Source organism: Acanthaster planci, linkage group LG21 (assembly GCF_054643075.1).
Source record: "Acanthaster planci isolate LZ-2023a linkage group LG21, COTS_SCS, whole genome shotgun sequence".
Classification (NCBI taxonomy): Eukaryota; Metazoa; Echinodermata; class Asteroidea; order Valvatida; family Acanthasteridae; genus Acanthaster; species Acanthaster planci.
Genome location: NC_141797.1, coordinates 3,101,957 through 3,126,094, shown reverse-complemented (window position 1 = coordinate 3,126,094; position 24,138 = coordinate 3,101,957). Strand labels below are relative to the sequence as shown.

General features: G+C 40.2%; 1 protein-coding gene across 4 annotated transcripts; it reads right to left on the bottom strand.

Moving 5' to 3' along the window:
• Positions 1 to 479: 479 nt before the first annotated feature.
• Positions 480 to 14,096, bottom strand: LOC110989736 (uncharacterized). Of its 4 annotated transcripts, XM_087131323.1 has the most exons (5): positions 14,036 to 14,096; positions 12,749 to 12,803; positions 7,190 to 7,247; positions 6,824 to 6,872; positions 480 to 3,821 (listed from the first exon to the last, which is right to left on the bottom strand). In XM_087131323.1, exons 4-5 carry the CDS (start codon positions 6,824 to 6,826, stop codon positions 3,012 to 3,014), a joined length of 813 nt encoding a protein of 270 aa, XP_086987449.1. In that variant the 5' UTR covers positions 6,827 to 6,872; positions 7,190 to 7,247; positions 12,749 to 12,803; positions 14,036 to 14,096; the 3' UTR covers positions 480 to 3,011. The 4 variants fall into 4 exon arrangements, with proteins under 4 accessions (XP_086987449.1, XP_086987450.1, XP_022110011.2 ...); XM_087131324.1 differs by lacking the exon at positions 6,824 to 6,872; XM_022254319.2 differs by lacking the exons at positions 6,824 to 6,872; positions 12,749 to 12,803 and having other exon boundaries at positions 14,036 to 14,079.
• Positions 14,097 to 24,138: the final 10,042 nt, after the last annotated feature.

Below are 24,138 nucleotides of genomic sequence, written 5' to 3'. Positions count from 1 at the left end.
CGTTTGCTCTTTTATAAGAATTGCTTGATTTCTGGTAGGCAAATTATCGTTTCTTTAATGGTAGCCCTGCCACTCCAAAAATCAATCCAAATTCTGGTCGTCAACGGTATGCATTAAGAGCCTCCATTTACAAATCAAAATTACATTTAGGTGATGGTTATATTTTGCATTAATTAGTTGATTATATATTGGAAAAAAATTTCTATAAAGTACCAGCACGCAGAAATTAATCCCGGATATGCTAAAAGCAAAAATCAACAGGAGAGGATTTTGCTCCCCCCAGCTCGAGAACAATTTAAATAATCTATTGAATTGGTGGTTAGGGGATTAAGCAGCTGTGGTTGGTGTTGTTGAAGGTATTACAGACGTACTGGATTGCTTTCACTTGTCGGTGTTACGTGCGACTAATTCAAAAGAACCAAAATGAAGTAGGGCACGACAGAGACGAACATGACAGCATAGAAAAGGAAACCAGCAACTATATTTACAGAAATTTATTCAGTTTACATACCAAAAATAATAAAGCAATTTAAATCTAGGTTTCTATTTGTTTATACAGTTAAATAATTAATTATAGGTTGTTGTCGAGGACTTGATTGGGTGCATGCTATCAAGTTGACTATTGATATTCTGTACCAGAGAGACGACTCAGGTACAGCTGGCTGAAGCACTGGCTGGTGCACCGGGTTGGTCTGATCCAGGTCATCTGGGGTGAGCCTCGGAACCGGTCTGGTCCCAGGCCATCTAGGTAGAGCCTCAGAACCAGTCTGGTCCTAGGCCATCTAGGAAGAGCCGCAAAACCGGTTGGTTTGGGTCATCAACTTGAAGGAGAAGAGTACAGCGGTGACTCGCTGTATCTGCAGGCGGTGTATAGCTGTAGAGCCAATTGGACATTGGCTGGAGTGATGAAGGTTGGCGACACCCATCAGTTGAAAAAAAAAACAGATGGCTGTGGTGTGATGAGTGCACCCAAGAATGGTACAACCCACTTCTTAAATACATGCACATCCAGCAAAAAAAAAAGAGCCATTACATAACCGGTCAGCCCACTGGGCAACATCTTAACAAAAGAATACTGGGTACAAAGCACAATACATGGGGTCTGCTGCAGAACAGGTTAGACTTAAAATACCACAAATGTCTAAAGAAAGAATTAAATCAAAAATAGCAGGCGAATTATAAAGGAAGAGATGTCCAATCTGTAACAGTTGGATATTGGTGTACACAAAAACACCATCCATGCTTGTTATTGGAAAATTTACTGGAATGGTTTGTTTGTCATCGCAGACATAGGTTCGTTGCTCAGTAACCATCAGGAGAAGGAAGTAGTCTTTTTATTTTGAGGACACTTTCTTTACTTTGGTTTATATATCTATTAAACATAAATTACATTTCAGTTGACGTGATATGGAGTCACAACACGGATAAAGATACACAGTTTAAGTAGAATTTCAGACATTTCATCTGCAGAAGACCAGTGTGACATGGCACTAAGTCCGTGTTGCTCCTACAAAAGTACATACAAAGGTAACACAGTTGCCTCTGACGGGATGCAATGGGAGAGAGGTGGCATTTCGTCGATTTTTCCAAGTCTAAGCCGACTCACAATTTTTTTAGTAAAGTCACAAGTCATTTAATCACAGGTCAAGTTAAGTCAGTGCATAAGCCAATTTTGTCCAAATTAGGGAAGTCACAAAACTTGTTTGTCCAAGTGCAAGTCAACTTGCGCAGTGGTTTATGTAATACTGCACTACTTAAATGGGTCCTGGCGTCCATTTATTAACTTTAGACAAATGACCTTAACTCGCTCGATGAGTTGCATGTGTACGTTTGTACTTAAATTAATAGTGCGATAACCCAAGACTTCCTGCTTACTAGTGCAAATGTCTTAAGCACGTGACACAAACGTGAATGTTAAAAGTCTGTATCTGAAAGGATACAACGTTTCCAACCAGTCGGGACAGTACTTCAGAAGATAAAGGGCCTTTGAAAACCACGCATTACTATCGACTCCCCCCTCCTTCGTCTTGACCCCTTCATGGACCACTCATTCATGGACATATATGAACCGAAAATGCCATCCACAGTCGAGCGGAATCTAAACATTATTGAAACGAGGTATCAATCCACGAAAAATAGTCTGACAGCGTAAAGTGATCTAGGAACTGAACATTACTTTTGTATGTATATGAACAATGGTCATGAATATTATTTTCAATTTTATAAGATTGACACACATAGAATCGTATTTCTAATTCATTATGGCGATAATATCCATATTGCTTACGTCAATTTTAATTTTTTCCCATGCCTGATGTGAATGTCGAACACTGTATACTCAGTGTTTTCCCCGAAAGCTTGTAAAAAAAATAAACACGAGCGTACTCTGGTGGGAGTCGAGCCTGCAACTTCCTGTTTAATAGGTGCAGACGTTTTAACCACTCCCCCACTAGCTTACCGATGTTGGCTGGCTGGTTCGAGTAAATGATGTTAGCAGGATGTTAGCAGTGGGTATCGCGAACAACTATTTCTAAAGATAAACATGCTTAAAGGCGTCATATTGGTTACAATCTCAATGTAGGCCGATTCTATGTCTCTCAAATCTCCTAATTTAGACACTTACAACATGCCTTTATAATTGTACAAAAAAATCGCAGTTTAGACTCTCTTCCGAGAACATCGGTTTCGTGTTTTGCTTCAGATTCATTCTGTTTCTATATCAACTCAATTATTGTGTGGTTAGGTGATATGTTACTAAAAGGCCAGAAATCCGCTTGTGAAACATTTTTAAGGTAATTTTTGAATGTACAAAAAGCGAAGATGTGAAGAAAAGTTAGCCTATACTTCAACAATAAATCTGAGCAGTGTCCTATGCACAATGCCCCTTGAGTTCTCATTCACGGTGCAACTGGAATAGGACAATACAGTGGCAACAAAAAGTAAAAAGATTGATTTTTGTATTAAAAACATACACGAACCCGAACACGAAAAAAAAAATGTCTGCCTGCTGTTTATTCGGGGTAAAGGAGAAAGCCGCTAAATGAGGTGTAGCGATGGATTGGCTCACCCCGTACCCTGCCGTACACAGTCAAATATACAGAGTCTTGTTGCTGCAAAACCAACACCGCGCTACCAGATACCTGCTCATAGGGACCGTGATCAGTGCTAGCGCCAGAGACAACCCTGGCGTCGTTTTTCCAAATATGAACATACAGACTGGTAGAGGGATATTTGCCTACGGAGAACGTGAACATATAGGTGCCCGGCACATTACATGTGAATGTACCCCTTGCAAGATCGAAGTTGGTACCCTGCAGTAGTGTCTCGGCCTGCTGGAAAGGCAAACGGGTGCCGTGGCTCGAAGAGGTATCTGAGTGGCTTGTCCGTATCACAGTAAATGCTACCCGGTGGGCAGAATTATCTCGAGTCTCTCCTGATTTGCCCTTTTGACCTTTGACCCCCGCTTCCCCAGTGCTTCCAACTGAACCAGGTGGACCTCTTGGACCTACCTTACCGGGTAGGCCTATTCCGTCGTCCCCTTTTGGGCCTGGGTTCCCAACAGCGCCAATTGGACCAATCTCACCCTTCTGACCCTTGACCCCAGCATCGCCCTTTGCCCCTGCAGGTCCAAACTGACCCTGATTTCCTGGTAGGCCCGGAATGCCAGGGGTCCCAGCAGGTCCCTGGTAGCACATTTGGCACACCTGAGACCCAGGACCATCACCGCTTGAAGGAGCCGGCCCAGTAATAGTAGCTTGAAGTTTGATAAAGTTACCCAGAAGGATAACAAACGATAAGGTGATGGCAAAACAGAGATGCATCTGTTAAAAAGAAGGGGAAATAAAAACCCCACATAAGCTTTTAAAGAAGGAACCACAAAGGAGAAACAAAGAGACATAATTATTTGAGACTTCATCAAATATCTGTCAGCATATACATAATACGTTAAAACAAAATTTTAAATAGAAATACAGAACACAGATTGGCCTGGGAAATGGGTATCCAGAGAGACCTGGGAATATTTATCATCCTTTTTCGTCAGGACGCAGCAGGCCAGAGAAGTCTCCACTAAATTAAAACCAACAAGCAAAAAGTAAAAAAAAGCAACCCCAACGTCCCGCAGTTGTATTCAAAATGTTGGTAGATATCTACAAATTATTGTTAAAAAAATGCTGCACCGATATGACACACAGTTCTAGAAGGTGCTTTCCAGCTTTTGATTTTATACTTTCCTGACTTGTTTCTAATGTTTTAAAGTTTAAAAACTTTTATCAAGTGAAGGAATGTTGACTGGAGAATCCAATGGAAATCAAACAGCATCCATAACAAGGGTCATCATTAACATCAAGTATGCCGATTACTCCCTCCAACCAGGCTTATTTTTAATAGCCAGGCTGGTGGGTTCCACATTTTGCTGCCCCATCAGAGATTTAACACCTTAGTAAGGTAAAAACACGAAGTCCGACTTCCATTGGATGTATAATTTTAGTTGTTATAGTTATTTCAAGTTGGTGGCAACAACCGTGCCAACCAGCTTGGACTAAACCAGGCTTTAGAAAGTGTACAGTCCTGGCTGACCTATCTTTGAATTAAGGGCGTCTTGCCAGAATTGTATTATCGATTTTCACGAAAACAGATGCAAAATAGCCACGGGATTACTGAAAACTCCTAAATCCCTCTCTTATGAAGGAAAATAACTGACAATGTCGCTGGAATTGTGAAGGAAACATCTGCCCAATGCTTTGTTAGTCGACCTCAGCTGTGTCATATGTCATTTTGATTAAACAAACAACGCATGAACAAACACTCCTGATACCTTAAAATATGACTTTTAAACTCGATCAAACATATGGTTTTGTTGTTACTATCATTTGTAGTTTATTTTAAAAATGCAATTAGTGCTACTAATCCTTTAGAATAATATTGCAGCGCCGGCGGGTCCGGCCGGTGGGGGCGCCAGCTCGGACCCGCATGGAGTTGGCTGGCTGCCCGCGCTGGTATGCGAATGGCCCACGGTTTTCCCACCTCGCACCTGCGCAGTCCCTGCCGCCGGGCGCCATGTTTAGAGCTTGTCGGAAGAGCACATTGTGGTGTACGCGACAGCAATAAAACAGAGATTTCGTGACCAAAACGGCGAGTTGCGCCTGAGTGTCATTCTTTACCAGCGTCGAACCCTGTTCATCGGGACACGCTACAATATCCTTTGTCTGCTAACTGTAGACTGTTCCAAAAGCTTTAAGACATAAACACAACTTAACTAAGTCGAAATATTGAAAATAAGACTTTTAACGGACACATGGTGCCAGTTGAAATGCTTTAATCTTTCATAATGGAACAATTTCATGTTTTTGCGAATGGATATTATCTCATTATGGAAATATGTCTTTCATATCGTTCCGAGTTAAAAAAAAAACAAATTGGAAAGTCAGAGCCCTGGCTGTTTGGGTACATTTAAGGGACGTTTGTTTTGGTTTTCTTTTATTGTTAATGCAATTTTTAACCTGAAGTGAGTAGAGTAAATTGTAAAGTATCTTGAAGGTTTGACTGAAGGCGCTGCAGTGGAGCACGATGTCATATTCAGTTGACCTGTAAACTAACGCAAGTTTTTGGTCATGAAGCATATTTGCGCACGCACATGCATAGGATGTGGAGAAACTGAACTCAATATGTTACGTCACGGACAAGAGTCAACTGGAGGAACGTTATTTCTCGATGAAGTTTCTATCCATGAATACACAATTTGAACATCGAAAAGGAATATGATATCGATCATTGGTTGTCGTCAGAAATGTTCTTTTCAAAGGGAAAGATCACTGTGACAAAACAGGGGTAGGCATGAATGCCAGTCTAAGTCATGAATTATTAAGCATTGCGTTGACCAATCAGCGTCGCGTAGAACACTAGGTCTGGGCGCTTGCGGCGTGCTTAGAGCGCGCACAATCAGTTGGTGAGTTCGCTGCTGGGTCGCAGAGTGGCAGGATCGTGGAGGACGCTGTCTACCGTTCTGTGCTGTGACTGTGCGAGGTATAGCGTGAACGTTGCACCAGGGGCGCTGCATGTAGTGACTATAACTGGTAGGTGAAGTAACGAACCGTATTGGGTCTAGATTACTTTAGTGATAGAGCTGAGTGTCGTGAACCTAGGCTGGAAGCTAGTGGTCTTTGCTGTTGGATTGCTTGTCGTCTGTAAGCACTGATAGTGGGGTGACGGCTGGAAAGCAATCTTGTCATTGTGCTAGCTAGCCTTCAGGTTTACTTGATGTACTCAGATCACTGTGAGGGTAATTTCCCTTTCGTTAGATCGACCCTGTTTTGCATGACACTCTGTGTTATTTGTGTGAGGGCTATCACTATTTAGTGAGGTAACCCTTGGGTTGTAGACTAGCTGTGTTTAAGTTAGTCGGGTGGTTAGTTAACCACGTGAGGCATATTGTATTGCCTTGTGAGGTGTATTGTGTACATAAACCTGGCGTGATTTATGTACCTTATTGATTTTTATTGCAATAAATCAAATACTTGATTGTTGTCCTTGGAAATCCTGTGTCACTGTGAGGTTTATTTAGGTTTCCCTGTGTTTCATTACTGTATTGCCAGATAAATCCAGTCTTTCCTAATTGGTGGTAAACTTCCACCCAACGAACTGCCCCTAGGCTTAGTCTGCCGTTCGTTAGCTGATATCCCCCCTTGTGTCAGGGTAGCCGCTCATCCTTGCTCAAGGTTAATAAATATATTTGTGGGGTTGGGCCAGGTCAATTCCATCTCTGATCCGGCCGGTTACAGGGTCCACCACAAGAGGTGTCAGTTGCATTCGCCACATCACATACCATGCATGGTCACGCCCTACGAGACCAATGTTCACTCAGTTGGAACGCCCTGTGGTCCAAAGATTTGGGCAAAACGAATAACATTTTTTTTACTTTGGCCATTGAAATGACAGCTCTGTATTTGTTAACTTTCCTCAAAGCATTTCAATTGAAACATGAGGCAAGTCAGTGAAATGGAAATTGTAGAATTGTAGTCCATGTCATATCCCTGCATTAGTCAAGCTTGTAAAACCTGGACAATAATTTCCCTATAAAAGATTAATTTGTTACTAGGTTCTTGATGTATTCTTCATTTAAGAAAAAAATTATTTTGCTCAACAATAGTATGGGGTATTTCTGAACAGCAAAAAGGAAAGGAAAGCTCACCCCGATATCTCTGTTAATCTCTTGAAGTAAAAAACGAAGAGGAAGACTTCTATATGAGCTGAAATTAATTAAAAGTCAAACATGAAGAGAGTTTTCTTCATTAATAAAGGTTGTTATTTTTGCTGAGTAATTATGAAATACAGTGTAAAAGAATGCGGAGTAAAGATGAAGATTTCTCCAAGTTTATCTGTTTTTTATTTCAAAATGAAAGAAGAAACTGGATCCAAAGTCCTTATTACACCAAGACTGATTAAGACTAATAAAATTATGTCCAATTAAGTATAGGGAAAAGTACTAATAGGTCACAGTCTTTTTGTTTGAAACATAAAAAGAGGGACTTTTTGGAGTTTAGTGTCCCCGCAGCACACCACGGTGTGATCTTTTTTATTCATTTAGCTCTTCTAATATCCGTATTGCCTTTAATGAATCAAAATAAATTGTAAATAGACTAGTATGGTATCAGTTTGGGAAAGGTCACATTACTTCCTGTCAGTTGACAAGGGACATTTTGAATTTCAGATTTCAAGTTGGACCAGTTTGCCCAAGTTTTTTTCAAAGAATTTTAGCAAAAAGGCAAACAGGTTATTATTTGGTTGACAGAGGGAAAAAAGAAAGAGAAACACTACCCAGCAATGAACCAGTAAATTTACCGGAACCTTTCCTTTGCTCAGTGTTTCCAATGATCGCCATTAGCAGATTGCTATAACACTGCTCACAAAAATTGACTGTGAAAATGAAACTGAATTGCACAGATACGCGTGTGGTGGAGGCAACCCAACGGGGGGGATGTGATCCGTTTCATACGTCAGCAGAAAGAAAATCACATTTCACGCCACGAAACATTTCCAGTGAAATAAGCGCTTACTGGATGCAAACTAGCAGTGCAAATATTTGAATTTACGTCAGAATTCTGCGTTCTTGTGCCCATGGCCCAAGGATGAAGAAAAGTCCTTGGTTGCGTTTGTATCAGGTAAAGGAAAAAAAGGAAAATTCGAGAAAGACGAATACATAAAAACAAAACATTGTTTTGTCATTAATAATCACGCTTCAACTATTGTACACTGGTGTAAGAGACATCATTCTGGCATACGTTTTACGACACATTTCTGTTTCGCTCTAGCTTCTTCCAAGGTGGCACAACTACACGACGTAACGGCTCCCTTGTGTGGTGTAGTTGTGTCGCCTTGAAAGAGGCTAGAAAGAGGCAGAAATGTGTCGTAAATAGTGCACCATACATCATATTGCCTTACTGGAAATACATATATTTCTGGACTGATCGAAAAAAGACAATCAATCATATCGTACGAATGTGCTGCCCTCCAATCCAGCGGGATTGAACATACCTATCTGCTAAAATGGATAAGGGTCATAAAAAAAAAAATCTCTCGCCACATCCACTTGCTATCTCGTTGCGGCGCGTTACTTTTTTGCCGTAGCGAGCATAATCGTTGAATGTGTATCTCTGCAATTATAAGATCTTTCTTCGGCGTCAAATGATATCCTGCCGCAGCGAATATTTCAATAGTTTCATAAGTCCTATTCAGTGTACCGTTTTCTTTAGGATGAAATGAATTTTAGATTGCTAATTGAAACAACAATAGATGATTTTTTTCTTTTTTATTTTTATCATTGTTATTATTTTTGGGCGTTGTGAATTTCCACATTCAGGTGAGGGGTAAACTGTTTCTATTTTCATCGCTGCAAGCGAGAGGTCGCAAGAAGCCACCAGTTTAAAATCTGGTTGCTGCACGGTCGCGCGCGTTTCGTGTTCGCTCTGGCTGTGCTCATCCGTTTCCATGATCCTGCCAAATTGGTCAGCTTGCCGCGAGTTTTAAATGGAAACGTTTAGGAAAGGTTTCGTGGATGAGACTACTGTTTCATTCTCTCACTGTGGTGGAGGTTGAGTTGGTGCAAGAGGGCAGGTTTGTTTAAATCCAGAAAGAACAGGTAAGAGATACGCAAACCCCATTTTGGTCTTTGCATTCAAACGCCCAGGGAGCAAGGCATTTAGACAATGGTTAGATCTCCTTCTATCTCCTTGGTCTATTTCAGTATTAACAAGACAATTTTCTTCAGGTTTCATTCATGTAGCTCGCTATTTGCCGTCTAAGAGAGGAGCAGCTGTTAAGATCGGTAGGCGCAGCGCTGTCAGTGTTCCGACAAATGCAACCTTATATTTTGGTGAATATTGACTCTGTGTATGCCCATGTTCATATATGTTCTTTTATCACATACCAGGATGGGGAATGGCTAATTATAAAAACCCCCAGGGTATATGAACCCACCACCCAAGCTCGAGAATACATTCGTCGTGGAAGCTTCCTTGTGGGAGATGTCTTAAATAAACAAGGAGTAGTATCAAAATCGACTGTGGCAGTCCCGTGTTTGTAGGCCTTTGGTGGCCCAAAAGGGTTTCGCAAGTTGTGCCGGGCAGTACAGCTGCACACCTATCAAAGACCACGTAAACACATTTTCCATATTTCACTTTTTTTGTGAGATGACCCTGTTTACGGATTAGTTACGTAAAGATTATTCAGACTATGTGAAGATAATTCATAAAACATCACACAAAGTGAAGGACCCGGTCGGGATTACCCCGACTGCGCTTCTCTAATCCAAGACGGGTGGATTTAGGGAAAATGGCAGGAAAAGTTCAGGGCAAATAAGGTCTCTGGCAGAACGCTTTACTTTAAAGGGCCTATTTGGTTTTTGCCACTGACGCAATAGCAAACACGGAGTAGAGAGCTAAAGGGCCTAGCGTTTGCAGCCTTTACAGGCTCAGTGAGGGAACATTTCAACCAGTTTGCTTGCATTAGAATAGTACATTTGAGTAGGTGTAGAGTAGCTGGGTCAGCCAGCGTCACAGTGTGCATTCTGTAGGTATTATTTTGCATTGAATTCGTTGTTTGGTCTATAACAAGTGCTTTTCTGAGTCACAATGGCTATAGGAGGTTGCATAATCCTTTGGTTTGTCCCGTGGGGAACGTATAGGACAAAATCGTTCTGTTGTTTGATTGACTTGTGCCACGCACATGTGCTTGCGGCCTTACCTAGGCTTCCTTAACAACTATACAGGGTGTCTCAAAAAGGTAATCTAACTTTAAGATGTTAATATGACCATACTTTATACCTTTTAGCAAGGATCATGGTATCAAATTAAAGTAAAGATTATGATCGTTTAAATGACACAAAGGTTTCTTGTCCCAGGGCATGAATGATTGAGCACCATCACCCGGACTTCAGGGTGCAAAAATATGGTTGGTTCACTGTCATGATGCCAAACCTGTTTGATGGCCAGAATGAAGATTCCTGGCCTTTTGAATTAAACCCATTGCATAACCAGGCAAGACATTATTCACAATCAAGTTGTGGTAGTTTGGTCGAGTGAAATGCGACGAGGCTCAATAAGTGAGCAGTTTTGTTGTCATGATTTCAACCCCTTGGTATTCACCAATGCAATAACAAAATTAGGCAGGAAAGGTGTCATTTGAAAGCTCCTGTCTTCAATTTTATTGCTGTGGCCCTAAAAATGTTGTGTGAGATGCGATATAGCTATATTAACCTTTTAAAGTTGGATTACCTTTTTGAGACACCCTGTATAGCTTGTGCTTAAACCCAATGCTCATGCATTATCAATCAAATTCCTCAGTTTGCTAGGACCATTCAGACTTCAGTGACATTGTTGCAAACAGGGTTTAATTGCTGTACACGCCATTTTATTATAATCCGTTTTGGGCCCACTGGAATGGAAAGACATGTAGGAAAGCCTCAGTGCAATACTTTCATGGAGATGGTTACCGGTTTGTGATAGACAGGCCCCTAGGTTAAATACCCAACAGTAAACAAATGCAAGGGCATTTTCCTGAGATAACTGACCGTGCGTGGGTAGTAGACAGCCTTCAAGCGCTTAATAGTGTTATGCACAATGGTTCTTAGCGTGAGCCGCCACTGAGAAATACAAACGATTGCATTATTTTGGTTGCAAATGCTACGATAAGGGGGGTATAATAAGATACCACACAGTCAGCAGTTAGTGGAGACTAAATGAGGTCTGGAGAAATTTTTAAGACAGTCAGCGAGTCTGCATTGTACAACTGATAGCAAATCGTGGGCAATAGGCCTATACGACCAGACTGGCGCCTCGAAATTCAAAGAAGTATGACTCCAGGTAGGTTGTGCAATTTCCGGTGCGGACCCAATTTACAAAGTTAGTTCGACCCGGCTGCTACAAAGAGCTTTGCAAGCGATGACGTCAAGAAACCCTTTTTTTGCAACATCACAGCTGTAGATATTTTCGTACTATACGTGGTAAAGCGATGACAGACCACAAAACGCACATATTCAGAAATAAAATATGATTATAAAAATAATGGATAATGTTGAAAATAAGATTAGGAAAGACGTGGAGGAAGAAGACACGTTATTGCAGTACTTTTCATTTCAAGAACAATCGTTGGAGGAGAAAGGGGGATTGAAGCAATTGAATTTTTTTAACAGCGTGGAAGAACGTATTTGTTCTTTTGGCTGCCTATAAACAACGAGTGGCTAAGATTATAAATAAAGTGAAGGTCTGTTTATACAGAGCAACGAATACGTAAGTTGCGATATAAATCAAGATTCTTTTCAACAAGATTCAAGGGATAAGCCCGAAAAGAAGACGTTTTTCACATTTCACGCCGCGGAAAGATCGCATAAATGCCGCGCCGAGATACGCATTCAATGATTTAACCTGCCACGGCGAGTTAGCAAGTGACCGTTATACGCGACACCAGACACCAGATCTAATCTGTATAAAAAAAACAAGTTCAATCAAAACCAATAAATAATAAAGTTTAAAAAGTAAGTGGTTAGCCCCCCCCCCAAATGGTCTTTAAAATAAGATTAGTATTTCAAAAACATGATAAAAACTAGGATTTCCAGTCATTAAACATCCCATGTTTTCCAGAAATCATTTCATCTGAGAATAGATTTTAGACCTCCATCGACGCCCAAACTGACGCTAAAATGATCTCATGAGGCCTTATTACGCGCACATAATTTAGGATATATGATACTGTACTCCGAATCTTACGTCGTGGACACAAGTCATCTGCAGCAACTTTGCTGCTCAGTGACGTTTCTTTCGAAGGATCTACAGTTTTAAATTGTCAAAAAAGGCATATTCAATTTAAATTCACTGATTACTTTTGGCCGTTGAAAATGCTCTGCAAAGGAGAGAGAGCACCCCCCATCCCTGTTCATACACCAAGAGAACGCGAGTTGCTCATTTGAAACGCCCTGTTGTTAAGGTATTTTCTGAAAGATGAATTAGGTCTTTAGATTGACTGTTCAAAAGGTCATTAATTTTTTTCTCGATTTTGCTCAAAGTACTCAGTCCCAACACGAAACAAGCTAGTTGAATGAAAACGGCAGTTATTTTTTCTCTGAATTAGTCAAACTCGTGAAATCACGCCATAAAATGACGCATTTTTCTTTTTATGTAGGTACCTCCACTACCAAATTCATCACCATTCAAACAAATTACGTTTAGCGCAATAGGGAGATCACAAAGAACCTTACCCTGACTTTGCAGTAAATCTCTTGAATTCAGAAATAAAGAGGACGACTGTATGTGCTGAAATTAACACAAAGACAAACAAGTGGAGAGATAGTCTTTTACTGATAATTCTAGCTGAGCAATTGAGTGTAAAGGAATGAAGTGTCGAGATTCAAATTTGCCCACTTTTGTCCATGTCACAGAGGTAGACCCCGGGGTAGGATAGGTTAGTGAATCACCCCCAACCCTTGTGGTGAGTAAAAACACAGTTGGTCGATTAAAATGTTTCTATTTTGTATGTAATCCTAAAAGAGAAATTCGTACCCAGGCAATTTATTATCTAAAATGAAATTAACCCTAAGGTGTATATACTGTAATATTGAAATTAGAAGATTTGGGACTGTTAGCGTCCTTGTAATTTTAGTTTAATGGTTTTCAGAGCAATATATATCACGCAAAGGTATCATATAATTTGAGTAACCCATTTTAATTTTAATAATTTTGCCCTTGTAACGGAATCTTAATAAATGAGGACTAAGGAGATGTCACGTGTTGACTGGGCAAAACTTTGTAGTCTTTAGGGTGCCAAAGACTACATGTACGGTATTCGCTACACTACTGTACTTGCCCTTGCATCGTGTATGGCCTCAATTGAGTACATGTAAGACAATATTTTTGAGATTTAAACACACGCAGCGTGATTTTCTTATTCAGGTTATTGTCCCAAAATAAAAATAAATTGGAAAAAGACAGCCCAGCAAGCGAAAAGAATGACTGACGACAGCAAATCAAAGTACTAAGGGAAATATTTTATAATGTACGCAACGCAATCCTGACGGATTAATATCTGCATGACGTTTTTCGATTGCTTATTGCATATGCAATGAATAATACTAATATATTCCGTGAGCAGATTAGCATTATCCTCCTCTCGAAGAAATTTGGGACGGCAATAGGGCGGTTTTCGTTTCAGAGACCTTCCGTAATTAAAGAACACGACCTCAACGACACATTCAAGTTCTATGGGTTTTTAATCTACGAAGCGTGACATATCCAGTTGAGAAAGAGACCAACCAAACCAAATGCACTCGCAGTTTTCACTTGGTTTCAGCGTTGTGTTTGAGAGAATTACAATCATGCAGTGATTCCGCATCTTGACCAATGTCATAAGGGAGATAAGCTTCAATCTGTAGTAAGGGGAATAGTAAGCGAATCGGATGATTTGAAAGTATTATTACTAGATCGTGTATATTCAAAGCACTGCATCTTGCATTGTTCTGAGCGCACTTGTAGTATGATTAAACACTCACCTTGCTATGGTGAGAGCACACACTCTCTCTCAGGCCACCACTGAGAAGTGGAGATAGTCAGCTGTCGTTCTTAGGACCAACGCGGCCGCTCATGCTTTTAAGATGGCCAGCCATTTCCTGAGCAGTGACTGGCGAGCTTCACCTGCTTTGTGATTGGCCCCTGCCCGTTGTCACTCACACATCATGCGTTCATATCCTACTACTGAGATATTCTACTGGGTATTGGCACACGCATTGGGCCTAGGGACACAATTGAAACTTTGATCACCGACACAGTGAAATGACCAGTGATTTGGCCCGGTTTTTGAGTGGCCTCTGCTTGTTGTCACTCAAAAACATCACCAATTCACCCTCACTGATGAGTGATGTTCATGCGATGTTGCAAAGCAGAGGCACAATTGAAACTTTGATCACCGACATTATTAATGACCAGGTCTCATTGGTGAAAATTAGGCAGATGTCAATGATGCAATAATAAAAAAGAGTTCTTTTGGGAGGATACGAGCGATCCTATCAACCACGAGCCACTCTCTTGAATCACCACCTTGTTTTGTGATTACTTCTGATTGGTGGATAAGCTTAACGTAAAACATCCGTGCGTGCATCGTTGAGCGCCGCTGTGCCAAAAAAGCCAAACTACGTTTCCTCGTTAATTTTAACAAAATTTTTTTGGTATTACAGATTTCTAACAACCCCATAAGAGAAGTGTTTTATTTAATTGGCTACAACTGTACATAACACATGTATCAATTTAAAATGAAAGAATGCAATGGCTACCTGCTTCCACAAACGCCGGAGATATTTTTATTTGTAGCCAAGTAACGCCATCACTTCTGCGACATAGTGAAAGACAAATAGTCGAACAGTATGACGGTTCGACGTATTAATGTTGTGCCTGTTTAACGAACATGTCACAAACACTTTGTGTCTTATGAGCGGTACCCCTAACTTTAAAATATTATTTCATCAGTGGTATTTTGTAATTAAAGGAAACAATTGAAATAAACGTTTCAAATTTTATCATAGAACTTTCAAGTCATTCTACCAGAAATAACACACGTAAAAAACGGTATTCGAGATACCATGCATCTCCTTTGGCAAAAGAAGCTTTCAGAATTAAATAAATGCAACAACGGGAGGTTGTTGCTAGCTACTTCAATTGGTTTGAATGCTATTTTCAGTCGAAGTGAATTAATGCCACCAGGGCCACACTACACAACAGAGATTCGACAGATTATTGTGCCTCCCGCAACTCCATGGGGGCACTGCATATTTGTTTTATTATACGAAGAAAATAATGGATCCTGGTGTTTTAATTTGATTTCTAAAAACATTGAATTATCTATTCCCATTGAAAATCAAAGTATGACATTAATCCTACCTCCACTACAATGTGTGACATTCCATACCACACCTTGCAATGAACTGACCTGCTGAACTCTCCAGGGAGTTATTAAGGAAGTTGACGAACGTCTGATATGGCTGGTATTTCCTCCCTCCATGGTAACAACACGATTGATACCAGTAGTGCACACACACATTGCAATCAATTACACTGATGTCGAGGGCGTTATGTACAGTACAATAAATATTGTTCCGATATTACCAGTTCGCTTGCCTTTCCTTTTGCAATCTATCCCTTTGCAATGCTCTTACTTGTTTTGTTTAGGAGTGGAGCAGCGTGGTGGAAGCCACTAAGGGGCCCGTGACGTCCATGCTGGACAAGATAAGCACACTAATCCTACCTGGCAATTGTCATTCTAATTAGTTTCTGGGGCAGGAACCATTCGGTCAATCTAGCCTTTCTGCTGTTGACTCATGAGGGCGTACAATTGAACATGAACTGTCTTTTTAGCAGAAATACTGTTGTAGTAATTGAAAATACAAAACACTGTAGAAGGGCAAATTAGGAAAGCAAGGCTGGTTAGCCACTCTGCTAACTCAATGGGAATTCTGAACATACTGCCATTTTCTAGAGAAACCCAAATAGCTTTCTGATGAGTTGTATAATGTCCTTCAGAGTGGAGTAGTCCAATATTTTGGCAGTATTGCCGTACATCAAAGCTCTGCTTGGCATTAGTTTGTGACGGGTTTGACCCTTTCACACATGAAACAATGCCAAAGGAAATTAAAGTTTGTTAAATAATAACTAAGGGGAAACACCTAATCAGTCATTTTGTGTGATGTTGGGGCAACGGTGTTTCTTCAAACTTACAGATAAGGTATTAGAAGAGCTGAGTTTTTTCCACTTCCTGCTCCATCCATATTTAACAAACAATTATGAAACTAAATTACGAAAAAAATCATACAGGAAAACTGACTAGGTGCTTATGAATGATTGTAAAGATGAACAAAGAAATTGTTTGGAGCGGGATTTGAACCTGCAGCCTCTGGAATCTGGCCTCTTATATTCAAGAGGATCGATTGACAAAAGTGACGAAGACACCCTTCCTAGTTCTGGATCGGTTTAGGATCCAGACAAAAACGTCTTCACGAAGAGAGAGCAACCACGCTAAAAATCCTTTTTCAGCCATAACCAATGTAAAAAGTTGCTTTTCTAATAAAGAATTTCTTAATTTTGAGAAAATTAGATGAAAAATAAGAATTCCGATAAATTCAAAAGTAGAATTTGCGTAAAGTTTGACTCGACTTTTCAACTGAGCTATCAATGGTACCCTTCCCGTGCTGCACAGTTGACGAACCCATTACGTCACATATTTCTGCTGCACCCATGTAGTTGAGTTCGCAACGAATTTACGTGGCAACGCCGCGCGATCCAAGAGTAGGGGGAAAAGCTTTCAGTTTTCGGTCAATTAACAAAAAACAGAAACTCTAAAAGGTCATTTTGATCAAGCAGACATTAGATGCAAAGTGTAGCGGCGTAAAACTGTTATAGCGCCCTCTTTCGGGTGATTAGTGAAATGCACCGTTCGCTTCTTCGACTCGATGATCCACTACGTACATGAGCGACATCTTTCCTTTCGATTAAGTAAACCCCCAGGAATGCAACTGTTGGTAAGACAAAGGAATTCTCCCATATTATGTGTCATAAAGGGATATTAGAATAAGCTTAAGGGTGATCTGGGGAATAAGGGTTAATTTGGGAGGAATAATTGGACGTTGTAACGCTAGTAAATTATGAAGGGCCGTTATTACTGGGTTTATGTATTACCCTACTGCTCGGATTTACATGTACATGTACTTATATTATAAGTCACTTGGTCATTTGGCATTTACACAGTAAGACAGTTTATGGGGGCACATAGTAAGGGTAAATTTATTCATAGGGATGTGTAGTCAACCGTTTCTTTATTTCATCACAATGGATTTGACTAAGGTTTATGTACATGTATTGCTACATAAGGTGTACTTCTATTTCTCTATCCATTGTAGCGAACCGCTGACTTCGGACTTGGAATGGGCTGCCATCATTAAAGACAGCGAATAAACAATACAAGTTCAAGTTCTGGAGAGAGCTGTTTCCACGGGCCAAGTTTTTCATCAGTGTGTTCACACTTGCGTTTCTTGTGTAATTTAAAAGGTTACACAAAGGTCAATATAACTGGTCAGTCTAAAGAAGTATTTCAAATCACACTTAGTGAGTGACCTGTCGCTCGTAAATTTTAGTGTTTTTTCGCTCTTTTGAACTGGGAAAATTCGGGAACTAGGAGTGGATAACAAAAGTAAATGAACTGAAGTTTCATGAATGACCGCAGGATCGGGTTCTCAGCGGCACGGTGGGTTTTCAGGAAGTCTTCTCTTTAGTGAAAAAAAAATCACAGATGTTTTACACATGAATGTTTATTCCTAATTTATATTATTTTATGGGTACCCGACCCGGAAAATGGAACCGGGTTTTGATATCGACGGCGGGTACCAGGGTACCCGGCACAGGCCTATTCCCGCTATTATCTTTATAATCATATACGAAACTAATTTGAGACTATGAGCGAATGTTAGGTTTGTATTTTCATTTTAAGTTTGATCAAATGAGAGTGAAAAAAGGGTTAACGAAAATGTTTTCACTTTCAGAGGCAGATCAGATATCGGGGACAGGACGAAAAAATGGTCTTGGCTCCGCTTTCACTTACTTTTCACTATGCCACCTCAATATTCGCTTCAGAGTCAGAATATGGGGGGGTATTTAATCGTGTAACATCTTGCTGGTATCAACGCAACCACAACACTTCCTCTAGATTAACGAACCAGCAAAATGTAGTTGATGGAAAATTGCGCCCTCCATGGGTCGGTCACATCCCTGGAAAAAGTCCATTGTCATGTAGAGAAGATTCTTTAAAATATGGAAATATACATTCTTCACCTCTTGCACTTCAGACAACGGGCAAATCAGATCTACATTCTACTCATTAAAACATTCTACCCATCATTTCGGTGTAAGGATGGTATTTAATTGTCGCCCTTTTGGGGCAAAATGCACAAAATTATAAATAAAATTTGGCATCTGCAAGAACCCCTTTTCAGCTGTTTTCAGCAGCATTTCTTCCCGGCAACATGTCCTAAACACGCTGCAGTCCAAGAATGAAATATACTCCCATGAAATAACCTAGGCATTGTGAAACTGTCGCCTTTATTCAGAGTGCCTATTTAACAGCACATTGTACGAGTTGCATTTCAAAACTTTATTAAGGATGTAAGTCGTAGCTGGATATCAAGCACGATTTAAATAAATGGCTTTGTACTCAGCTGATCCCAACAACTTCCAGCGACGTTTCTTACTAAGCTGATCTTTTGTGGAAAATCGTGAAGGAAGGGGAGGGCATGTTTCTGTGGACAATACATATGTTGTTAAAATTTGAAATGAAAACCACCAGAATTTCAGAATCGGTGCAATCGCCTCATCTTAGTGGGAATGAGGATTTCTTTACAGATAAAGAAAAGCTGGAAAATACGTTTTTAGAAATGATTGTCCACATACTCCACAGCATAGACCTGAACATGCCATTGCTTTCTAACCATATCTTGCACTCTTGCACAAATTAGAAGGTGAAAGCGCAGCCACTATCTGTGGTGAAATGTAATGAGGCAGATTGATGATTGCGTACAACATGTATTCGATAGTCAAGACGAAAATACAGATACGGAAGCAAAATGTTGTGATGATAAAAGTTGTGACAAGCTTAAAAATTGTTAATGGGATGTTCCTGGATTAACCTGAGTCGGGTCCAAAATTGATAGAGGACGGTAAGCTAGGCTGACTCGGGGTACTGCACTGAGAATTGCATAACGCCCTTGAAGCGGCACCTCTAAGATTGGAACTGTTCCTTTTTAAAGGGGATGGGCCATGTATAGTAAAATTGACGTTACATTATTACATGACTGTCTTAAATACAGTAGGTTAGATTAACACTTCTTTTATGTCATTAAATCAGCAAAAACTCCGTTTTGTGTTTGTGTTATTTCAGTGTTAGCCTTTCGTCAATCGGCCAATGTGGGCAGCATACAGATCTTTCCAAATTGTCACGTTATGGGGCGGACTTTCAGACCAGAATGCCTAATCTCGGCAAAAAAGTTGATTGGCCGCGCAAGAAGAATACCATAAGCTCTGGTGCGTAATAGGGTGCGTAAATCGTACGTGTCCAGTCAACCACATTTGGTCTTGTTTCCTATGCCTTTCTCTTAACACGCGGCAGAGCAATTGGACAATTAACTTGACGCGTCGTGTTCATTTTGTTTCGCACAGCGTCTTACACGTGTGATACTTTCAATTTTGAATTGCGAATTTCGAAAGAATGACGATAAACTGTGTTGTCGGTAGCTGTTGTCGAAATCAAAACAATTCCCAAGAGAGCAGTTTTTATAGATTCCCAAGCGAATTTTCAAACCAGCAGCTGTAGGTTAGATTTGTAGACAACACACAATCAGATTTTGTGAGGACTCGAATTCCAGGTTGTGTAATGCAAACTTTGGACACGACGATTTCGAGTACTCGATACTGCATCACGTACATGTCGACGCGTCCGTGCGTAACAATAAACAGTCGACAGATAAAGGACTCCGACCTATGACGTCACGATTCTTGGAAATTTCTTCTGACCGCTTTTGGTAACCGACAGCTGTTGTTTTGCTTTTGCTCCGAGAAGAGAGTGAAATTTTGAAATTATGCAATTGCGTTTTCTCGTCATAATATGTTGTGTTTATGTGTTGATGCATGTTTTACAAGAACTCTTCTTTTAGATAGCAGGGCTATGTTTGGAAATTTTGTCTGCAGTAGACTCGTTTAAGTAGGTGTTTCATTTAATTTGTGTTTCTGAGGAAGACCCTGTTTTTATCAGAAAATGATAATAAATAGCATATTTCAATACCTAAATTAATTGTTTGTTCTTTGTATTTTTTATTTTGAATATTAAATTATACTAGAAATTACAGATGCTTTTTTAGATATCGGTGTAAAAGTGTTCCTTCCATAACACCTTTTTCTTATATACTACAGAAACATTCCCGTCAGCTTTTAATATTGGCAGAACTTTCCTGTTGAAGGCAGGGGTAGTTATAAGATCACAAAGATGTCTAGATGAGTCTTGAGACTTGAACTGACTTTGAACCCAATTTGGGTGAGGAAGAGAAGGAGAAACATAGTTCAAGAGCTTCGAACAGGTCCAAGACTATAATTAATGATCTTCAGAGACCTTTCTCCCTGTGTTGTTAAGAGAGGGCGATTGTTACCTAGCAAAGACTTTCTTTTACCTTCTTATTAACTGGCCATTTGCAGCCATTTCCATTTCTTCAGGACTAGGTACACCAAGCAACATGGGGGTTGCTACCAGGCTGGAAGTATCCCCTTTCCCCATGATGCCAACGTCAGCAGATTAATCTGACTACTCCTTCTTGTCCATTGTCATTCTAACTCTGTATTGAATTTCACATGCGGATTTAATCCGAGGTAAATTCTAGTGAAACAACTAGGCCTTGATCTACCCCTTTTTTTCCCTTCGGTTTGTGATAAATCGATGTGAATTACCTTGTTTTGGTTTTATCAACTTACTGACATGGTGAAAAGTTCACGAACCTTTGTTCCTACTTTTAAAACTGCGCACTAAGAGGTGAGTTTTTGAGTTGAAGATAACTGCTTACCAGCTGTAATTTTCTGATTGATTGGTGCAACCAGCAGAGGTTGCCATTTTCAGCATGGTTCTTATCTGTTAATTGTGTACACTTTAACGGATACTGAACAGGGGTACTAGTCTCAACACGGGAGCCTCCATTTCTCAGTTCTGTTGAACTTACGAAAATGAAGTGTACTGTTCACTCATGCCCACATGTAAGTAGCGTCAAGGGGAGAAGTAAAAAAATTCTCCCTATTTTCATGAAGCAGACTTTGTGATATTACTTATTCTTGGAGGGATTTGGATGGCTGGGAAGCAGTAATTTCGAAGAAAACGATTGACCTGTTTCGAGAGAAGGGTAAACTTACTTTGCTAGTCTTACTTTACTGTCTGGATAGCCTAAACCCTTGGCTAGTACTACTTTAGACATTTTAGAAATAAGTATTATCAGGAGCCATCTGAAATGTTACTTGAAGATGCGTTTAATTAAAGCATAAAAGACAATTGCCATGGTCAGGGGCGGATCCAGGATTTTCCAACAACTTTAGGTTCATGGCCTAAAATTACGGAGGCATAGTAACCAGAAGTACTGTTGTCTTGCATACCTTTGCCACATTTATGGGGCTGGGTCCCCAATTTTCTTTCGCCTCTGTCTTTTTCTTTTCATTTCCCGAATTTTCCCCTGATGATTATTAGTAAGCCCAATGGTTTTTTCAAAACATTAACGTTTGGTGACATGAAAAGAGAAAGTTACAAGTGGCTCTACACATGCGATTACAATATGGTGTAACCAAAAAGTAGTCTCTTTTAGTCTTAGCAACAAGAATCTATCGAAAACCAATGCCCTAGTTGTTTTACCTTCCCGTTATAAAAATACTGAAAATATTTTGATGATGCTTGACGATGAGTGAAGAAGACACCAAGTGCTAGTCCTTATTCTCTTCATTTAGGCCGTGAAATTAGGAGTTGTAGATTTGCATCAAAAATTTAAAGACACATTTTTCATTACTCATTATTATTATTTTATTTCAAACTCCAAGTGCAGACACTTTTCAAATAGAATACTGCAAAACTACAACCAATAACCAGGCTGAGGGAGGGGCTACATGTAGGCCCTTCATCAGTTCATGGTTCAAGTTTATATGGATCTGAAGTATTAGTGTCCAACTCTTTTCTGAAAGAACTGTCTACATGTAGATTCTTTTTGGAATATGGCTCAGGGCAATTCTCTCACTCGCGAGTAGTGAACATAACACCTCAGGACATACGAACATGACAAGTACATTCTATACTGTACTATCATTGTAACCTCTTAAATTACAAAAGGAACGCAAGTGTGAACACACTGATGAAAAACTTGGCCCGTGGAAACAGCTCTCTCCAGAACTTGAACTTGAACTGTTTATTTGCTACCCTTAATGATGGCAGCCCATTCCAAGTCCCAAGTCAGCGGTTCGCTACAATGGATAGAGAAAATAGAAGTACACCCTTAATGTAGCAATATATGTACATAAACCTTAGTCAAATCCATTATGATGAAATAAAGAAACGGTTGACAACACATCCCTATGAATAAATTTACCCTTACTATGTGCCCCCATAAACTTTCTTACTGTGTAAATGCCAAATGACCAAGTGACTTATGATATAAGTACATGTACATGTAAATCCGAGCAGTAGGGTTATACATGAACCCAGTAATAACGGCCCTTCATAATTTACTAGCGTTACAACGTCCTATTATTTCTCCCAAATAACCATTTTTCTCCAGATGACCCTTAAGCTTATTCTAATATCCCTTTATGACACATAATATGGGAGAATTCCTTTGTCTTACCGACAGTTGCATTCCTGGGGGTTTACTTAATCGAAAGGAAAGATGTCGGTCATGTACGTAGCAGATCATCGAGTGGAAGAAGCGAACGGTGCATTTCACTAATCACCCGAAAGAGGGCGCTATAACAGTTTTACGCCGCTACAATCATGTAAGGATAAAATGCATAAAATCTGGGTTTTTTTTACAACTGCTAGAAGATTCGGAACTCGAGTCTTTTCCTTACTATAATGACAATTTTGCAAATTATGTTTTGGGGGTCGATGGATGTAAGCTTACACTGTAAATGTACAACCTCTATTCTCATGGCCTTTAAGGTTTTAGGAAGAGCCAAGTTTTGAAATATATACGGCAAATCAATATCAAATGCTGACCAAACAGTCCTCAGAGGCTGCCCAGCATCAAATAGGCCTATACATGTATCTTCATCTTTTCGATATAGAGTTCACCGACCAAGAGACACAGGATCACAGAAATGGGGGTCAGGACAGGGGAGGGGGGCTGGGTCTGTTAGACCTCTTTTTATACTGTCACAAAGGACACATTGGTAATGCATTTAATTAAATTGCCCTTGGAATTATCAACTCTAGTTTTAATTTCAACTGTAATTTTTTTTTGTTCGTGCACAGGGCCGACCCCCCGCCAAAAAAAAAAAACCCTCAATGTGCACCTGGCTGGTCTTGTCAACAATGACATCGTGTACATGAAATTTACTTAAGCAAGAACTCAAAAGAGAATACTCCAGAAAAAGGGGGGAAAAATGCGGATAAATGAGAAAGTACGTGAATGTCCAACCTCACTTGGCATAATGACTGGTACACTTTGCAATGTGGATAGAGTAACCAGCCTAATTGCAGCCTTTCGTGCGCACCTGGGAATTGGGAACATTTATATTCGGATTAAGTGGGTTGCTTTTGATAGAAACAGCCACATTACTGTAATTCCAAACCATGTATCATGTATACTTCAGTGGTTGTCCTCTAGCCGCTACAGCTGATAAAAACCCGCAAAAAGTACACCACAGTACCGCCAGGGGAATAGTTTCCGAGGCTATTGCAATTCGGGGGGGGGGTCTTGCCACGTCCAGGCCAAGCCACAACTCCCTTCCTACACCAAAATAACACTTCACAGACAACCGAAACAGGCCTCTGACAAGTTCCTGACAGCTGTCACTGATAAAAAAATTCCACTGCCTGGCCAAGGCG